The sequence below is a fragment of the Aethalodelphis obliquidens genome, unplaced genomic scaffold, assembly GCF_003676395.1.
Source record: "Aethalodelphis obliquidens isolate GAN/ISIS:26980383/991018 unplaced genomic scaffold, ASM367639v1 scaffold3, whole genome shotgun sequence".
Taxonomy (NCBI): Eukaryota; Metazoa; Chordata; class Mammalia; order Artiodactyla; family Delphinidae; genus Aethalodelphis; species Aethalodelphis obliquidens.
This window is the reverse complement of record NW_020837947.1, coordinates 35,474,034-35,493,835: the sequence shown is the minus strand read 5'-3', so window position 1 is coordinate 35,493,835 and position 19,802 is coordinate 35,474,034. Positions and strand designations below refer to the sequence as shown.

The window sequence follows — 19,802 nt, the reverse complement described above, 5'->3', positions numbered from 1 at the left end:
GGCAGTGTTGACCTTCATAAAGCAGCCCTTGGTTTCCTAGACAGTGGCTTCATTGGGTGGTACTCTGATTTCTTTGTTTTGATCTCAGTCTCCTGAAGGCCCTGCAGTTTTCTTCAATGTCTGTTTATATGTTGCTTTTCTCCAGGCATCTCTTGTTGACCCCTTTTATCACACTACATATTGTGCAGAGTCATGTCATTCTTCTTTTGCTTTTTAAGTTTTGTTTTTATTGTGAAGTAGATCATAATACAGAAGAGTTTATTAAAATAACAAGAGTAATTATCGAACAAACATTTATGTAATTGCCACCTAGGTTAATCAGAAATATCATTCATTCTTACAGATTTAACTTAAGTTTATATACTGACATCTCTCAGGTATATGTATTCTGGCCTCTACCTACCTGCTGAATATCTCTTTCTGAAGCTTCTGTAGGTACCTCAAGGTATATCAAGATTGATGTATCTCAAATGAATCTCATCTTCTTTCCTAGATTTTCTTTTCCTCTTGGTTTCTCAGATCTTAGTTGATGGTATCATCATCCACTCATGTCTCCTAAACTAAAACTTTTGAACTTCTTCCTTGAGTCCCCCACTTTAACACTTCATCTCTTGTGTTCTCGTTTTACCTCCTCTGTCCGTGGTCACAGCTCCTGCATTTCCCAAGTTAGCTCTCTTCATTTCTGTTCCATTTATCTAATTCGTCAGTGTTTCTACACTGCTAGAGGAAAGGGACCATGTTCTGTTTAACTCTGTGTCTTTATTAGTACGCTTTGAATGCATTAATTATTGAATGAGTGTTTTAAGGCAGTTTTATGTGAAAGGATAGTTAGACATCAGTACAGTTTACTTTTTGAAACATTTTTTACAATAAGTTAAAATAAAAATAATTGTTCCTTGTATAAATAAAATTAAGATTTGAAATGAAAGCAAGTTTTATTTGATTAAATATAGGTTTAGATAAGTTAAACGTTACTTTTAGCCAAATGACGAGGTAAGAATGTTGTTTGTTAGTTCTGTCTTCCTTTTTCTTTCCCTTCAGGAAAGGCTAGTAGGAAAAACCAGAAATGGAGAGGACCAGATGAAAACATTAGGGCAAATCTTCGTCAATATGGTTTAGAGAAGTATTACCTTGATGTCCTGGTTTCAGATGCATCTAAACCTTCTTGGAGGAAGGGCACATACTTTGATGCAATCATCACTGATCGTAAGTTTATTTTTATACAAAAGTAGGAGTAGGATTAGGTTCCTAAAGTCATTTACATTTAAATTACAAAATTTATCAGTACAACAAAGAAAGCCAACTTGTATTAGTATTCCCCTCACCCCTGACTTCTTCACATAGTGAGAAGGAAAAAATTATGAATGTAGGGCAGGACACCAATTTAACTAAGTGGTTTTGATTTTTTAAACTATATGTATTAACTTGTCATCCCTTTTTCTCTTTGGCTTATTTTTTAAGACATAAATTTGTTTTTATATTTGTTTTATATTTGACCGTAATTGGTTATTAGTGTAGCAACCGGAGCCAAAATGTCATTTGCAATTATGGTATCACATTTGAAGAAGAAAGTTTCAGATATCTCCCATTTCTCTATGTGTAAGCTTTTATATTTTGTTGTTGTTGTTGTGCCCGTTGTAACTGGCATCTCCTTTATAGAGTTAAAAGAAATTTGGGTGTGACCCACTGTGCTTGTGAACCCACTGAGCTTCAAGAATGTGCATGAGAACTTGTTTTCTCATGCCATGTGAGTTCTTGGGCTTTTCAGGCATCCTATCTAAGAATAAATCTACCTTTTCTATAGTATTTGGCAGTAAATCTGTATATAGTGGCATATAGTATCTCAACCCTTCCATCTCAGACCTTTTCAGTTCTTTGGTAACTTAGATATTTTCAAATCTAACAAAAGAAAAATTAGCAAGTATGAATATACTTTTGAAAATTGAGTGACTTTTTATTAATAATCTACTTTATTATTTGCTCTCACTCTCTATGTGTATTTATAAAAATACGTAATTTTTTTCCTGATCAATTGAGAGTAAGTTGTATACATCATGGCCCTTCACCGCCCCCCCATACTCCAGTGTATATTTCCTAAGAATAGGGATAGTCTCTTAGATAGCCAAAGTACAGTTACCAATTTCAGTTAATCGCTAATTCTTTAATCTGTAGTTTCTCATCCAGTTTTGTCAATTGACCCAGTAACATCCTTTATAGCATGTTTTTCCCTGAAGTGCAGTATCCAGCCTAGTGTCAGGTATTGCCTTTAGTAGTCATATCTTTTAACCCTCCTTTAGTTTGTAACATTTTCACAACCTTTCTCTGTCTTTTATGACATTGACATTTTGAAGAATACAGTCACCTGCTTGCCTGCCCTCCCAGTGTTTTAAATAGAATGTCCCTCTTGTTATGCATTCTCAGCTGGAATATTGCATAGGTGATGTGTCCTTCTCAGGGTGTCATATCTGGAGGCACATGATGTCCATCTGCTTTGCAGTGGTGATTAGGTGACTTTTGACTATCCGTGTTACCTGTTTTCTGTCTAGCTCCATATGGTATTAGAGAGTCTACAAGAAGAACAGGTTCACAAAAGGAAATACCAAAGGGGATAGAAAAATGGTAAGTAAAAGTTAAATATGGTATGTTACTACTTTGGGAAGAAGCATATTGCTTTTTTTTAATTAACTTAGTTTAATAGTCTTAAAGTTTTTCACTGATTTTGAAATTTTGTTTTCTTTGTCTAGTCCAGAAAGCCACGTTCCTGTTTCCTTGAGTTATCATCTGAGTGATATGTTTTTTGACCTGTTAAACTTTGCAGCTGAGACCCTCGTATTAGGTGGAAGACTAGTCTATTGGTTACCAGTGTACACACCAGAGTATGTAATATTAAATAATTTTACTTTTAATTATTTAAAATATTAAATAATTTTACTTTTTCTTATGGTATTTGTATATCTAGCATACTTTTTTTCCCTGTCTCTAATCATATTCAGAGTAAATATCTTTGTGTTTAATGTGTATGATGGCCTTCATTTACCAACACGCTGCATAAAACAGGCCCCTTCTTCTTATTGATTGAATTGCTTTGAACTTTTTATTTTACATCAGGGGTTGGCAAACTACAGCCTGTGAGCCTGATATGGTTTTCAGCCTGTTTTTGTAAGGCACTTGAGCTAAGACTGGTTTTTACCTATTTAAAGGATTATTAGAAAAAAAAAAAACAACGAAGAAGAATATGTGTCAGAAACACATGTGGTCCACAAAGGCTAAAATATTTACTATCTGGCCTGTAAGAGCAAAAGTTTGCCCCTGTTGTATATCATACTTAGCTCGGGGCCTGTGTGTTCAATAGCTCTTTGGCCAGGCCATAAACTTAGATAAATTTTAACAACTTAGCTGAGTGATTCATCTATCTACTGCTAGTTAGCTTGAATATATATTGGCTCTTATGATCACCGTAAATGCAGTAAAATCTTTTTTAAAAGCTAAGACCAAACAAACTAAGAGCTATGCATATATTTAAAGCCCTGATTATGTTCAACATTATTGGTTTGGGTTTTATTATTCAGTAGTTATTAATTATAAACAGAGCTGTGTACACCAACAGTGAAAGACAAGATGTGTTGACAAAACAGGATCTTTAGATTTGAAAGGCAGTGTCAAGCTGAAAATTTGGCTATTTGTTCAATATGCTATAGATATCTTTTTTAGAAATTATTTTAATTTCTATATTTACTATACATAATTGTACAAAAAGCATTTTAGACCAGTGTTTTCTTGTTTGTCTTTTCATAATGGTTGATGGTCCCTCAGCAGTTGGAAGCTATGCTTTTTTGTTGTTTCTTTTATAAATGTTTCATTGGGAGCTACCAGGACCTAACTTTATTTTTTTATTATTATTATTTTAAAATAAATTTATTTATTTATTGGCTGCATTGGGTCTTCGTTGCTGTGCACGGGCGTCCTCTAGTTGAGGCGAGCGGGGGCTACTCTCTTCATTGCAGTGCGTGGGCTCTAGACACACAGGCTTCAGTAGTTGGGGCTCACGGGCTCTAGAGCACAGGCTCAGTAGTTGTGGCCCAGGGGCTTAGTTACTCCACGGCATGTGGGATCTTCCTGGACTGGGGCTTGAACCTGTGTCCCCTGCATCGGCAGGCGGATTCTTACCCACTGCACCCTCAGGGAAACCCTGATCTAACTTTAGTTTTGCATCTTGTTTATCAGCTAATAAGACTGTACACATTCATACCCATACCCCTTAACACAGGGCTTATGTTCTGTTAAGAAATTAATTATTTCTTAATTTTGGAAATAAGAGAAATTAATTCCAAGGAGTGAAATGACTTGTCTAAAGTTAAAAGCTAGCTAGTTTATTGTTTTCATTATTCCTAGTGCTGTTCACATAATTCAAGATCTTGCCAAGATCTCAGGTGTCTGGTATGTGGAGTGATAGATGGTGTTTTATTAATATTTTCAGAGAAAAAAAATATTTTCAGAGAAGAGCATATTTGTTTATTTTTATTCAAAAGTGGTTTCTGCCTTAGACAAGCTGAACTCCAGCAGCAAACTAACTTGTCTTTTTGTTTTAATTCAAGTTTTCAGAGCTGGAATTTTAAAAAAATTATTTGAAATAAATTTCAAATTTACAGAAAAGTTTCAAATGCAAAAAACTCCCATCTCTCCCCCATCCAAATTTTCCAACTATTAACATACACCTCCTCTACCCCCCTTTCCTCACCCATTACATTAATCACACGCCCATTATCATTAATCATTTTTGGAACTATTTGAGAAGTTGCAGATATGATGCCCCATCACCCCTGCGTATTTCATTGCATTTCTCAGAAGCAAGAGCATTGTTGTCAAATCACCATCAACCCCTGAAGTCTGGATTGATAGTGCTGCTGTCCAGATCATGGACCCCAGTCAGATATTACTGATTGCAGTCTCTCTAGGAAAATGTACTGCATTGACCCCTCATGTCATTCTCCTCCAGTCTGGAATATTTCCTCAATCTTTCCTTATCTTTTGTGTCCTTAACAGTTTTATAGAGTACAGGGCTTATATTGTGAAGGTTGACCCCTAACCTGGTCCATCTGATGTTTCTTCCTTGACCAGACTCAGGCAATGCTCTTGGTAGAAATACCACAAAAATGATACTGTGCTCTTAGTGCACTGCATTATGGGGCACACAGAGCCAACCTCTACGGGAGGTCTTAAACTTGATCATCTGGTCATGTTGTTCTCTGTCAGGTTTCTCCGCTGTGAGTTATCATGTTCTTCTCGATTAGTATTTCCCAGGGGGAGGTATCACAAGATTACACCAATATCTTGTTCTTCATCAGGTGACTACTCACATTGACAACCACCATAATGATGACTTTTCTATTCCATCATTCCTTCTGCATTTTAAGTTGGCATTCTACTATAAGGATTAGTTTTCCCTTCTCTCCCATTAATTTATTAATTTATACTGGTATGGAGTCATAGATTCCTATATTATTCATTGGGTTATAATTTATCACTATCATTATTTCGTTGTTCAAATTGTCCCAGATTTATGATCAGCAGGAGTCCCTCTGAGGTGGCTCCTCTGTCCTTTGAAATATCCTCATTAGTTTTTGTGTGTTTCTTATATTCTGGCATTTCTGACTTTCCACTATTTTGTAGTTTATTATTTAATTATAATTGAAATTAAATGTGGTTATGAATATCTCCTGTAATTCTTTTATTTCTTTCTTTTTTATAAAAAGTCAAACTGGAGGCACTTTCAAATATTTTAGTATTTCTGAGGACCTTAAAAAATGGCCACTGGGTATTTCTTCAGTGACTTCTCTTTTAATAATTTTCGACAAGGGGAAATTTCCAAGTCCATATAACCAAAGGGATTTTTTAGAAGTAAAAAAAGGCACGTTTTTGTCACTTTTGTTTTTTTTTTTTTACCTTAGATGTTTTATCAAAGGACAAATTTCATCCAGGCTAGGACACACATGGAAAGACTCCTATGGCATTTACTTCCCTGACTTATTTGTCAGGTCTTCTGATGTTCATAACTAGACTTCTGTTGTGCCTTCTCCTCCCCTTAACTCAAAGTGATCTTATTAATGAACTTAGTTTGTCTTGCGTTTATATTAGGGAATGAACTATTTTCACTTTTGCAGTAAACATAATCCAAAGTATTTACTCTTTTTAAAATAACACAGTATTAGATGAACTTAAAACTAAAGTCATCTGCAAAAGTTTGAAATAACGTTCTTGCTTCTGAATTAAACGATTTAGAATTAGTTTGGTTATGTTGTATTGCATATATAGCTTTTTATTAGACTAAGAATAAAGAATTCATTTTAAAATTGTACCTTAGCACAGCTTAATTTGAAAACTTTTGTATTTTTGGTATAGTGAATGTAGGCTTTTAGTACTACTATTGAATTAATTTACTCAGCCAAATCCTGTTATATGATTGAAGTTTAAAAATAAGACTCGCACATTATAATCAAGTTAAGGTATTATTCATTAAACCCAGAACATTTTTATTTTTTTTAAACCCAAGACATTTTGAAAGGTATAAGACGATAAAAACAAAATACTACCTAACAGCTTAGTTATTTGTGAAGAATTGTCAGAACTGATGATTGAAAAAGGATTTTCTCACTATTTGGTAATTTAAATTGTGGTGAAGAAACTGCTACTCAACAGACTTCTGCTTCCTCTAGTCCAGATTCTCCCCACTCTAGTATACTGTATTTTTGGCCAGCATCAAGACACTCTGAATATGTTATGTCCTTCAACCTTTATTTATTCTGTACCCATTGCTTGATATACTGTTTCTTCTTTCCTCAGCCGTAAAATTCTAGTCATCTTTCAAGACCTGGCTTAATTGTTACCACCTCTGTGACACTTTCTGAAACCTTCTAAGCAGAATTCATCAGTCCTTCATATGTGCTCTCCTAGTAGCTTACTCTTATTACTCATAGAGACTTACCACGTAAAATTATTCTTGACTTTTGGTATTTGTGAGTTTATTATTCACAATTTCAACTATTTGCAAATGACCCTGAAGATCTGTGTAACATTCATTTGGGCAGGGCATACATTCAACTTGTGTATTTGATGTTATAGGAGTTGCTAAGCTGTTGAGTGAGTGTAGCTTTTTGCCCAGGTTCCACATATCCCTATGTGTTGTTTTCTAATTGTCATTTATATACAGATAATGCTCTTGAAGTGATTAGAAACTGTGTTTCTTTGTGAAGGATGTCCTTTACTGGAAATCCAACTGCTAGTGCTTGTGATAAAAATGATGACAAAGTGAAGAAGTCTAATAAAGTACTCCAAAGTAAGATTTGGGGATAAAGTTTAATTGTGATAAAATGAATTTTGTGGTGGCTCAGAGCTACACAAAACAGAAACGAACATGTTGTTTTTCATCTTTCATACAGGAAACAGAGAAAAGTGATTCTTTTAAATTGTTTTCAGTAAGTGCTCCAATCAGCACAAAATCCGTTTCTCAAATGGGAAGTGAAACTCTAATGACATTTGGAAATAGTTAGCTTGAGTCATGAAGATTCACAGGAAAATAAATGGCTGTCAAAATTGATGGATGGAAAAGCTAGGGACCTATACACTTTTTTTTTCTTTTTTTAAAAAGGTTGAAATATAATTTGTATACCATGAAAGTCACCTTTTTAAAGTGTACAACTCCATGGTTTTTAGTATAACCTCAGAGTTATGCAACCATCACCACTGTCTAATTCTAGAACAATTTTTAAATAAATTTATTTTATTTATTTATTTTTGGCTGCATCGGATCTTCGTTGCTGCGCATGGGCTTTCTCTAGTTGCAATGAGTGGGGGCTACTCTTCATTGCGGTGCGTGGGCTTCTTTGTTGCGGAGCATGGGCTCTAGGCGTGTGGGCTTCAGTAGTTCTGGTGCGCGGGCTCAGTAGCTGTGGCTCGTGGGCTCTAGAGCGCAGGCTCAGTAATTGTGGCGCACAGGCTTAGTTGCTCTGCGGCATGTGGGATCTTCCTGGACTAGGGCTTGAACCTGTGTCCCCTGCATTGGCAGGTGGATTCGTAACCACTGCGCCATCAGGGAAGCCCTCTGGAACATTTTTATTATCCCAAAAAGAAACCCTTGTATGCATAAGCAGTCACTACTGCTCTTGTCCCTAGTAACCACTTATCTATCTCTGTGGATTTACCTATTCTGGCTGATTTAGATTTTAAATAGAGGCTTAGATTATAGGGGAATAGTACTAAAAACAGGGAATTAAGATAAGATACCATACTATCATAATAGTCTAGGCATAGTACAGATTTATAGCTTCTACTTAACAGATTGCAAACAGTCCATGAGTATGAAATATGTTAGTAAATATATAGTAAATAATTTTTAACTGCTGTTTTTTATTTTTTAGTGTGATATTTTGGGAGTACACTGTTAAATTGATTGGCTCATTCATATAATAGAGTAGTGGTTAAAAACAAGTTTGTTAATGATAATGATGACCTAAATGATGTCCTTTCATGCTTAAACTCAAAGTTCAAGTCAAAAAATGATCTAGAACATGTAAATGTTTTTCTGCTGTTAAGCCAAATGCCAATGACTTAGTTTCACCAGTTTAGCATTATTCATGTCATAAATATTAATTAAAATGGTATTGGTTTTGTACTTTGATTTAATTTATAAATTTGTTTTGGGCTTTATAGTTATATAAATTATATAAGCATGAGGAATTTATGTTTATATACATTTAAGAAACATTTTAATAAAAATACCTTGTCAATAAAAGGTATATAAATAAAATTTAATAAAAATACGTTTTCCTTTGCCAAGAAATAAGATTTTTTTCTTTAAAAAAGGGTATGTTACTAAATTTGACAAGTTCAGACATTTCTAAACCCTGATGTTTGCAAGCCTAAGGTCAAAACTATATCTTCTCTTTGTTACCATTACTTAAGTCTGTCAACTATGGTGTAGAATGTATTCTTTCATATCATAAATGCTTTGTGTGAAGACTCCAAATTTGACATCAACTTAATGTCATAGGAGCACAACATTTCTGACTGTATAGTGAGCATTAGAGAATTATTAGGTGAGATGAAATCTGAAATGGCCATTATTTGTTGGAAAGCCCTAAGGAGGGAGGCAGAGAATGACTTCAAGAGAATTCCTTCCACTGATAATGAAGTGAAGTGCATTATGAATGTTGCTTGGTAAGTGGGTGATGAAAGTTTTGAGCATGTGGTCAAGGTAATGAGGGAGAGCTTGTTGAAGGTCACAGGGACCTAGAGAAATCAGTGAACAAGTGGTGGGGAAGACAGTGTTGATGCATTAGAATTGGCTGGTTGGATGGTGGTCCTTTACAGGAAGCGCTGATCAGCACCTTTCCCATTTTGGATCAGAGCTTTAAGATATCCCGTATAAAAAATGTTTGCAGGCTGTTTATCTAGAAACATATGAAGGTTTGCAAAGGAAAAATAAAAACTGGCAATCACAGTGTTCTTAAAGGTGCCCCTACCTAGTGAGCCCTCTCTCCTGCTGTTCTTCTGAATTCTGCTCCATAACTGTTTCCCCCACATTTGTTACCTGTTTCTTCTACCAAGATTAGTGCCAACAACCTATCAGACATGAAGTTCTGAACTACTGCACCCTGACTGTCCTGCTTTCTAGGTGTCGTCATCTTCATTCACTAAGTACATGTGCTGTACGGCAGCAAGCACCACTGCTCTTGATCATAACTTTGGTTTTATTTCATGGCAGAGGATTGATGTCATCTGTAGTGTTTAATTTAGTGGTAGTTTAGCTGAATAATCTTATATAACAAGGTTAATAGAGGTCTCAAGATGTCATAAAAAATTTTGCCGGGACATTTCATTTTAAAGGGGTATATGCTGTAGTGGACTTTCCTTTGGGAATTTATAAACATCCCCAGTTGAATCAGTCCCTCATGAATGTTAGGGGGTTGTTATGGAATGTATTTCTGTCTGTGTTATGTGCTCTCGTGGGATCCTTTAGGGTAGAATTGTCGTCTTGTATTTCTGTGGTTTAAATGCTTGGCATTCTTCAATAAAACATACCTGTGTTCTCTCTCATCCTCATTATACAGGTAAAAACATTCAATTACTTTCTTTGGATGTGGTTATGTTAAATACTTTGCTTTTCATAAATGCAGATTGTTTATGGATTATATGGACAATTAGCATATGTGAAATAAAATGGTACAGCATGTAGTGGGAGGACGTCCCATACCACACTGGATAACCCCCATGATGATCCTGTGCGGGGTGCACATGTGAGTGTCCCTAACAGTCAGCTGCTCTTTCTTCAGATACACTGAAGAGATGGTACCCTGGCACCCTTGCTTGAAACTCATCAGCAACTGTGAGCAGAAGCTTTCCGGTCGCACATCAAGGCGCTTGATAACGATGGAAAAGGTGAAGGGATTTGAGGTAAGTTATCCTAGTGTTTTTCAGATAAATTCTGGAAGAATTAGAAGTAGATTTTTCTAGTTTTCCTCTAATGAAGTTTGGAAACGTTAGTCCTTGATTTTTTTAAAAATATTGACGAGTTCAGGAAGAGGTAAAAGTTGAGCAGGTTTGTGGCCTTTGGTGGAGTTCAGAGGGTAGGAATAGAATATAGAAGTTGAAGACTAGAAATAAAAGTTGACCTTTACTTTTCAGGCTTATTTGACATCCTTGGGCTAACTCAGTTATAAAACAGAGCACTCTTAATTAAACAACCATTGTCTAATTAGCGATGTACTAGTTACCATTTCTCCCCAAAGCAGAACCTACGTGATTGCAGACTGTACTGAAGAGAAAATGTCACTTTGTATAAAGGAGAAAGTAATTTGCCCCCATCTGTTAGGGTCCAACACGTGTTCTCTCTCTTTTTCTTTCTCTTTCTCCCCCACACATAATTCATTTAAGCTTGAGAAGAAAGAACAAAACATCTGTTACTTCATATCCAGATCAGAATTGATATGAATACCTCATACTGGAGCTTAATTAAATCTACAGAATGCTCACTGGGCTGTACTTATCTTGATTGACAACCAAAGCTCTTCCATATTCACTAGAAATTTGAGTAAGCCCCATCTTTGTTTTGGATTTGTAGGGCAAGCGGAGAAGAACAGGGTGTTACTGCCTGAGGATTTTGTCTTACTCATCCTTACTCTGCATTTGATATTTTTCATCTACTTCACAGCTTACGGGTTCTTTCACAATAATAAAAACTAATGTTTGTACAGTCCCTTTTGCATATATTATTTTACATATTTCTTGTTTTTGTCCTTTTAATTTCCATTTCCTGTCTGTCTCTAATTTAGACCCTTATTACCATATACCTGGTTTATGCTGATAATCTCCTAAATTACCTTTCTCCTTCCATTTTTCACACCTCTAGTTCCTACATGTTAAATAAATCTTCCTAAAACACTGCATTCGTTAAGTCACTTCTTGATGCAAAAATTTTCGTGACTCATTTTTATAAGAGTAAGGTTCAGAATCTTCAATGTGACAAAATTTCCTCAATAATTGGGCTCCAGTATCAGGGCATTTCTGAAGGCTAAGCTATGTGTATATATACATATACGTATGTGTGTGTGTGTGGGTGTGTATAAAGTTGATTGGTGTCCACTCTTACATATATGTGTATGTATGTATTTGTGTACATACATACATACATATGTAAAGGTATATGTGATGTAATTAAAATGAATGTCTGATAGTCATTTTAAACAAATACTAGAAGTTTATATGCAAGTAGCAGATATTCTTGGAGTGGCATCTTGTACTCAATATACTTATGTCATAATTATTCAGCATGTTCTTAAAACTTTTAGATTTACATTTAAAGAAGAAATATATTAAACAGTTATTTTACTTTATAGTACACCTTGCTTTTCTTCAAATTATATTCCTGGACTTTGCTGCTCACATTTTATACCAGACAGGTCACTTAATGTTTTTTGGAAGTCACATCTCGTTCCAAGGATGACAGTTTACCATTAAACGTTTAAAACATAAGCAGTTTTCAGAAATTCCAAAAGAGGAGTTTTCAAATTGTTTGACACAGTGACACAACCTTCCAAAGCGATCATTTTAAATGGCCACCGTTTATTTGGATATGCAGTAAGCCCTCCCTATCCGAGGGTTCCACATCCACAGATTCAGCCAAACTGCTCATCCTAAATGTGGTACACGATCCACAGCTGGTTGAAACTGAGCGTGCGGAACCCGTGGATGCCGAGACCCGACTCTCAGACTTGAGCATCTGCCAATTTTGGTATCCACAGTGGGTCCTGGAACCAATCTCCTGTGGATGCCAAGGGAGGACTGTACCAAGAAGCCCTCTTAACTAACTTCATTTCAAACTCAGTTGATTAACCAGTACTGGCTGTTCCTGCTCTAAAACACAATGCATGATGCCTAGAATAGGTCAGATACTTTGAGCTAGTGAGTTACTTGGTCTCTACTATATTTGTACACTTCTGTACTTACAGATGAATTGTCTATTGTGAGTCACTTGTGTTTTTCCTGTGAGCTGTTTATGCCAGTTATATTTGCTATGTCATTTATATAATCTAAATACTAGTTAGACCAGTGAAATGTGAATGGAAGAATGAAGTTGTCATTTCTGTAGAAACAAATATGAATGCTTTAGAAAGATAGGACAAAGTGAATTGCTGAAAAATTTAGAGTCTTGTATTGGAAATGGTTGAGATAACTATAACAGGTTGGGAAAAAGTTACTGCAATCCAGGTTTCTGTACTGAGGTTGCTTTGTAAGAGTCTAAGTTCTTGCTTCATTTTACAGAAGCCAAAACTGGACATCTTTGCAGGTCTTAATTCTGTATCAAAAGATTGATAACGTGGCATGTGGAATCTTAGTTCTCTGACCAGGGATTGAACCCATGCCCCCTGCAGTGGAAGCATAGTCTTAACCACTGGACCACCAGGGAAGTCCCTGAATATACAATTTTTTAAGTTGAAATAAGATGTTTAATATATTAACAAAGCATTTTAATTTTTTCCTGCTTTTACGGACTTTTTAAATTAACTGTAGTCTACTCAGCCTGCCATAACAGAATACTGCAGACAGAGTGGCTTAAATAAAAGAACTTGATTTTCTCACAGTTCTGGAGACTGGAAGTCCAAAGCCAGCAGGTTTGGTTTCTGATGAGACCTCTCTTCCTAGCTTGTAGACAGCCGCCTTCTCTTTGTGTCCTCTGTACATACACACTGCTGATGTTTCTTCCTCTTACAAGGACATCGGTGCTATTGGATTGCCACCCCACAGTGATGGCCTCATTTAACTTCATTCACCTCCTTTAAGGCCCTGTGTCCAAGTACAGAAATATTGGGGGTTAGGACTTCAACATACGAATTTTGAGGCACACAATTCAGTCCATAACACTGATTATCAGTATCTGTCACATTGAATAAAAGCCTTCTGTTGTATGTTAGAGTATGCTTTTTTCATACTCTCCCAGTCACTTCTCATGTCTTTTATATTTTGAGGGAAGTAGTAAGACATTTGATAATTCAGATAGTAACATTACAGCTCTTAGAAATCACAGCACTTAATGTACTTATATGAGTTATTAATAATAAGAATAATAACTAACATGTGCCAGCCACATGAGTAATATGTATAAAAAACAAATATTACCTATAGATTTTGTAGTTTTAGTCTTGAAATGAGAAAGTAAAGTGAGTGACATTAGCATTCTTAGTGAGGTATAATTGACATATTTCTCATCTGTACATCATGGTTCAATGTTTGTATGCATTATGAAATGATCACCACAGTAAGTCTAGTTAACATCCATCACCATACCTAGTTACAATTTTTTTTTTATCATGATGAGGACTTTCAAGATCTACTCTCTTAGCAACTTTCAGATACGCAATGCACTATTATTAACTAGTTACCATGCTGTACATTACATCCTCATGGCTTATTTATTTTATAGTTGGAAGTTTGTACTTTTTGACCCTCTCCACTGCCTCCCTCCTCTAACCCCCTGACAACTATCAGTCTGTTCTCTGTCTTAATAAGCTTCGTTTTTTGTTTGTTTTGTTTTTTAGAATCTACATATAAGTGAGATCATATGGTGTTTGTCTTTTTCTGTCTTATTTCACTTTGCTTAATGCCCTCAGGGTCGATCCATGTTGTTGCAAATGGAAAGATTTCATTCTTTTTTTATGGCTGAGGAGTATTCTATTATACATATCACGTCTGCTTTATCCATTCATCCATCGATGAACATACAACTTGCTCCCATATCTCGGCTGTTGTAAATAATGCTGCACTGAATGTGGGGGTGTATGTATCTTTTCAGATTAGGGTTTTCATTTTCATAAGGTAAATGCCCAGAAGTGGAATTGCTGGGTCATATGTTAGTTCTGTTTTTAATTCGAGGGGTCTTCATATTGTTTTCCATCGTGGCTGCACCAATTTACCTTCCTTCCAAAAATGCACACAGGTTCCCTTTCCTTTTTATCCTCACAAACATTTGTTATTGCCTTTGGATAACAGCCATTTTAATAGGTGTGAGATGATATCTCATTGTGGTTTTGATTTGCATTTCCGTGATTAGTGATGTTGAGCATCTTTTCAAGTGCCTGTTGACCATCTGTATGTTGTCTTTGGAAAAATGTCTATTCAGATCCTCTGCCCATTTTTTAATTTTAATATTTTGCTTTTGAGTTGTATGAGTTCTTTGTATATTTTGGATATTAACCCTTATCAGGTACATGATTTGCAAATGTTTTCTCCCATTTGGTAGGTTGCCTTTTCATTTTGTTGATGATTTTCTTTGCTGGGCAGAAACCTTTTAGTTTGATGTAGTCTCACTTGTTTTTTTGGTTTTTTGGGTTTTTTTGCGGTATGCGGGCCTCTCACTGCTGTGGCCTCTCCTGTTGCAGAGCACAGGCTCCGGACGCGCAGGCTCAGCGGCCATGGCTCACGGGCCCAGCCGCTCCACGGCATGTGGGATCTTCCCGGACCGGGGCACGAACCCGTGTCCCCTGCATCGGCAGGCGGACTCTCAACCACTGTGCCACCAGGGAAGCCCTCACTTGTTTATTTTTGCTTTTGTCGCTTTATTTTTAAAGTCATATCCAAAAGATCATCACCAAGATCGATGTCAAGAAACCACCTGTGTTTTCTTCAAGTCTCTAATCCATTTTAGTTAATTTCTGTGTATGATGTAAGAGGATAGAGTTTCATTCTTTTGCATGTGGCTGTCCAGTCTTCCCAGCACTCTTTATTGAAGAGACTGTCCTTTCCCCGTTGTATATTCTTGGCTCTTTTGTCATACATTAATTAATTGAACATAAAAGTGTGGAGTTACTTCTGGGTTCTCTATTCTCTTCCATTGATCTATGTGTCTGTTTTTATGCTAAAACCATACTGCTAGAATTGACATAGCTTTGTAATATAGTTTGAAATCAAGGAGCATAATACCTCCAGCTTTGTTCTTCTTTCTCAAGATTGCTTCAGCTATTTGGGCTTTTTTGCAGTTCCATACAAATTTTTATCATAAATGGATGTTGAATTTTGTCAAATGCTTTCTCTGCATCTATTGAGATGATCATACAATTTTATTCTTCCTTTTTTTTTTTTGCGGTATGCGGGCATCTCACTGTTGTGGCCTCTCCCGTTGCAGAGCACAGGCTCTGGATGCACAGGCTCAGCGGCCATGGCTCACAGGCCTAGCCACTCTGCGGCATGTGAGATCTTCCCGGACCAGGGCACGAACCCATGTCCCCTGCATCGGCAGGCGGACTCTCAACCACTGCGCCACCAGGGAAGCCCTATTCTTCCTTTCTTTAATGTGGTGTATCACGTTTTATTGACTTGTATTGAACTCTTCTGGCATCCCTGGAATAAATTCCACTTGATCATGGTGTATGATTCTTTTAATGTATCATTGAGTTTGGTTTGCTAATATTTTGTTGAGGAGTTGTATATCTATATTCATCAAGGATATTAGTCTATAATTTCTTTTCTTGTGGTATCCTTGTCTGGTTTTGGGTAATGCTGGCCTCGTAGAATGAGTTCGGAAGTGTTCCCTCTTCCTGTATATTTTGGAAGAGTTTGAAAAAGATGGTATTAATTCTTCTTTGAATGTTTTGTAGAATTCACAAATGAAGACATCTGGTCCTCTGCTTTTGTTTGTTGGGAAGTTTTTGATTACTGATTCAATTTCTTTCTTTTTTTTTTTTTTTAAAGATGTTGGGGGCAGGAGTTTATTAATTAATTAATTTATTTTTGCTGTGTTGCGTCTTCGTTTCTGTGCGAGGGCTTTCTCTAGTTATGGCAGGCAGGGGCCACTCTTCATCGCGGTGCGCGGGCCTCTCACTATGGCGGCCTCTCTTGTGGAGCACAGGCTCCAGACGCGCAGGCTCAGTAGTTGTGGCTCACGGGCCTAGTTGCTCCGTGGCATGTGGGATCCTCCCAGACCAAGGCTCGAACCCGTGTCCCCTGCATTAGCAGGCAGATTCTCAACCACTGCACCACCAGGGAAGCCCCTACTGATTCAATTTCTATTAGCAATTGGTCTATTCAGATTTTCTGTTTCTTCATGACCCAATCTTAGAAGGTTGTGTGTTTCTAGGAATTTCTTCTAGGTTGTGTAATTTGTTGGCATATAAGTGTTGATAGTGGTCTCTTATGATCCTTTGTATTTCTGTGGTATCAGTTTAAAGTTTCTTCTTCAGTTCTGATTTTACTTATTTGAGTCTTTTTTTTTTTCAAGTGAGTCTAGCTAAAGGCTTGTCAGCTCTATTTATCTTTTCAAAGAACCGGCTCTTAGTTTCATTCATCTTTTCTATTATGTTTTTAGTCTCTATTTCACTTATTTCTTCTCTGATCTTTATTTCCTTCCTTTCTAGTTTGTTGAGGTGTAAAGTTAGGTTGTTTGTTTAATGTTTATTTTAATGCATTAAAAATACAAATATTACCTATATATTTTGCAGTTTTAAGTCTTGATATTAGAAAGTACAGTGAATGACATCAGCAATCTTTATTTTGTGGCCTCCATAAAAAGTACTTGCACCATATGATGATTATGAGGGCTTGAAGCACTGTTCCAAAGAATTGGAAGGAGAAAAATCTAGAGAAAAGGCTTTAATAATTAATGGAGCCCCATAATAAACCAGTCATTTCTGTTTTAGTGACAAAATTAAGACCCATTGTGGACAATTTCACATTTGCTTTTCCCTGAGTTTAATTTGTTTAAGAAAGTCTAGTATATTTTTTTTGGTAGATTTATAATATTTCCCTAAGCAAATTTGATACACAGAAGAAGAAATAGAGAATGATCTAAGAATGCTTCTGAGAATGCTTTTTCCTATCTAAAAATGATAAATAAGGTCACTCACCTTAGATATTTTTAAACCTATAAAGGCAGTGTTAATTTTTGTTTGGTTGCTTTTTATCATTTTACTTTTGTCCTTTCAAATTAATTTATAAAACAAGGCAAGCCTTTTGCTCAAGTAATTTTTTGAAATGGCCTTCACTTTATAAGATCAAATTTAATCAGTGAGTTTTAACTTGTATGGAGTTTATTATAACTGAAATTACTTTGTCATGTTAAATTAGTCGTGTTTGGCTTTTAATTAATTACTTCATTTCTACCTTCTGTTTGTATGGAGAGGAGTGTATATAATTGCAGCAAGATCCCAGTCCTTTATAATGAAAGTGATGACATAAAATTGTCAAACAGTTCTCATGCACATCTAACAAATTATTCTCGACCTTGTTCAGTGTTGTTGATTTTGGCAGTGGAAGACTATTAATTTTAGATTTTTACACTTTTGTATACTGTGTCTCTTCATTTTTGATTTGTTACTTGTTAGGTTTAACTTCAGTATAACTTTTGACCCACTTGATGTGTTGTTATAAAGTGTTCTCCCTCCCCCCCCTTTTAAAATGTAAACATAAGTTATAAATGTAAAAATATCTAAAGAATATAGATATTTCATAAAACTTTGTATCTTTACATTATTGGCTATAGTTTTCAGACTTACTGAACATTAGTAGTAAAGGAAAATTCTTGCTAACCATGTTAAAATTATGAAGATGCCTGATTAAGAAAAGCTAGTTTTCTGTCATTATTCCCTGTTGATGTAGTCTGAAAGCTAAGTGAATGACAAATAACACTGTTTAATGCTTTATTTTTTACAGCGGTTTCACATCCATTTGACCTTATTATTTTGCCTCTGTTAGAGATGAGGAAGTGGCCAAGGCCTAGCCCAGTCCACTTAAATAGGAAGTGGCCAATTTGAGACCAAAACTCCTCTTTGTCCCTGAAATTCTCTCCTTTTTTGTAGATCATGTTGCCTCTTCACCAAAACACAATTCTACCTTTAGAATATGCCAAGATTAAAAGGCAAATGTTCTTCAGTAGCATGTTACAAGTTTCTTTTAAAGCCAGTTTTTTCTCATCACTCATGGGGCCATGGCAGAATGATTTGTTTTTACTAGAACTTATTTTTCCTGTTGATACAACATGTAGTCAATGCTGCTATATATAGTTGTGGTCACAGTGGTTACTCCTATAAAACATTTTTCTCATATAAAATTCATAGGAGAAAAATGCTGATCTCTAGAGTTGTCCAGAACAGTTCAGAAATCAAGTGTAGTAGTTTGCCTTCAGTGAAGTACCCAAAATAATACTCTCTCAGTGTTTTATACCAATATACTTGGATAGACAAATGAGTACCCAAAGCAGCCATTTTCAAGACTTCCTTGAAATTTTTTTTAAACATTAATGCAACTTTTATATGCTATAGTACTTGGTTAAATATAAGAAAATTATCTTAAATTGTCATTGCACTAAATGGGCCGTCATGTGCCCTATTTGTTTTGTGGCTTATTTACTGGACATCCTGCCTTACACTGCTGGTGGTTTGAGAAGTACTGAAGTATAGATAAATTTAATTTTAGATACCATATGGACATTAGTTTAGACTAAAGTTATAATACTGTGTAAACCAGTTGTTATTTTTTTTATAGCTAGCCAGTATAGTTCACATGATTTAAAGTAGAGAATATTGGGAGGTCATAGTAGCAGGTGATGAAAGTTAATGTAATTTTTTATTTTGGACCAAATGAAAGAGTCCAGTAACATGAAGCCTATGAATGCTTCATTAATCAGGATGGAAGGTGGCCAAAACTGAAAGACTTGACTAAAGGACTGAAAGATTTTAAAGCTGTGGAGGGAGAAAAGAACCATTAACATTATAACAACAACAACGGTGTTTTAAATAAGAGAGAGAAGAGAAACTGAGGTCACTTGTTTGAGAAAATGACTTATGAATGGCTTGAAGTGGAAGAAATTAGTCTTTGTATAAGTAGTTTCCACATTATAATGATAGTAGTGTTACTAATCACAACCTGTGGTGTTTTGCTGACATAATGCTTGTGCCTGTTTCCATTATGCATTATCCTTTCCCAGGATCCATGTTGTCAATTTTTTTTCCTTTGGCAGCCATTTGAATTAAAGGTGGTCTCTTCCTGTTGACCTTTCTTTCTGAAATACTTTGTTTTTTGCCTGTCTTTTGCCAGGATGGTTGGGTATTTTCCTTTTGATTAGAGCTATGAAAGATTAGAGATTAGGTATGAAGTATTTCGATCTTATAACATGCCTGGTGGGAAATAGATGCTACTTCATTTATCAGTGAGAAAAATAAGACAGGGTGACACTAAATCAGAACATGATAGTTGGATATGAACTGAGTCTAGGTCATAGTACAATACAGTATTCATTACCATCAAAATGTGTGTCTGTG

General features: G+C 35.8%; 1 protein-coding gene across 8 annotated transcripts in view; it reads left to right on the top strand.

The window, feature by feature from the left end:
- TRMT11 (tRNA methyltransferase 11) overlaps positions 1-19,802 on the top strand; it is a 71,398-nt gene that overhangs the window by 30,916 nt on the left and 20,680 nt on the right. For all 8 annotated transcript variants that reach the window (XR_003428720.1, XR_003428719.1, XM_027087045.1 and 5 more), the window contains 4 exons: positions 1,042-1,206; positions 2,547-2,619; positions 2,745-2,876; positions 10,329-10,449. Coding sequence is in view for 6 of the 8 variants with exons in the window: in XM_027087045.1 (XP_026942846.1) it covers positions 1,042-1,206; positions 2,547-2,619; positions 2,745-2,876; positions 10,329-10,449 (491 nt within the window). In the remaining 2 variants the exon portion in view is untranslated. The remainder of the gene's footprint in view (positions 1-1,041; positions 1,207-2,546; positions 2,620-2,744; positions 2,877-10,328; positions 10,450-19,802) is intronic.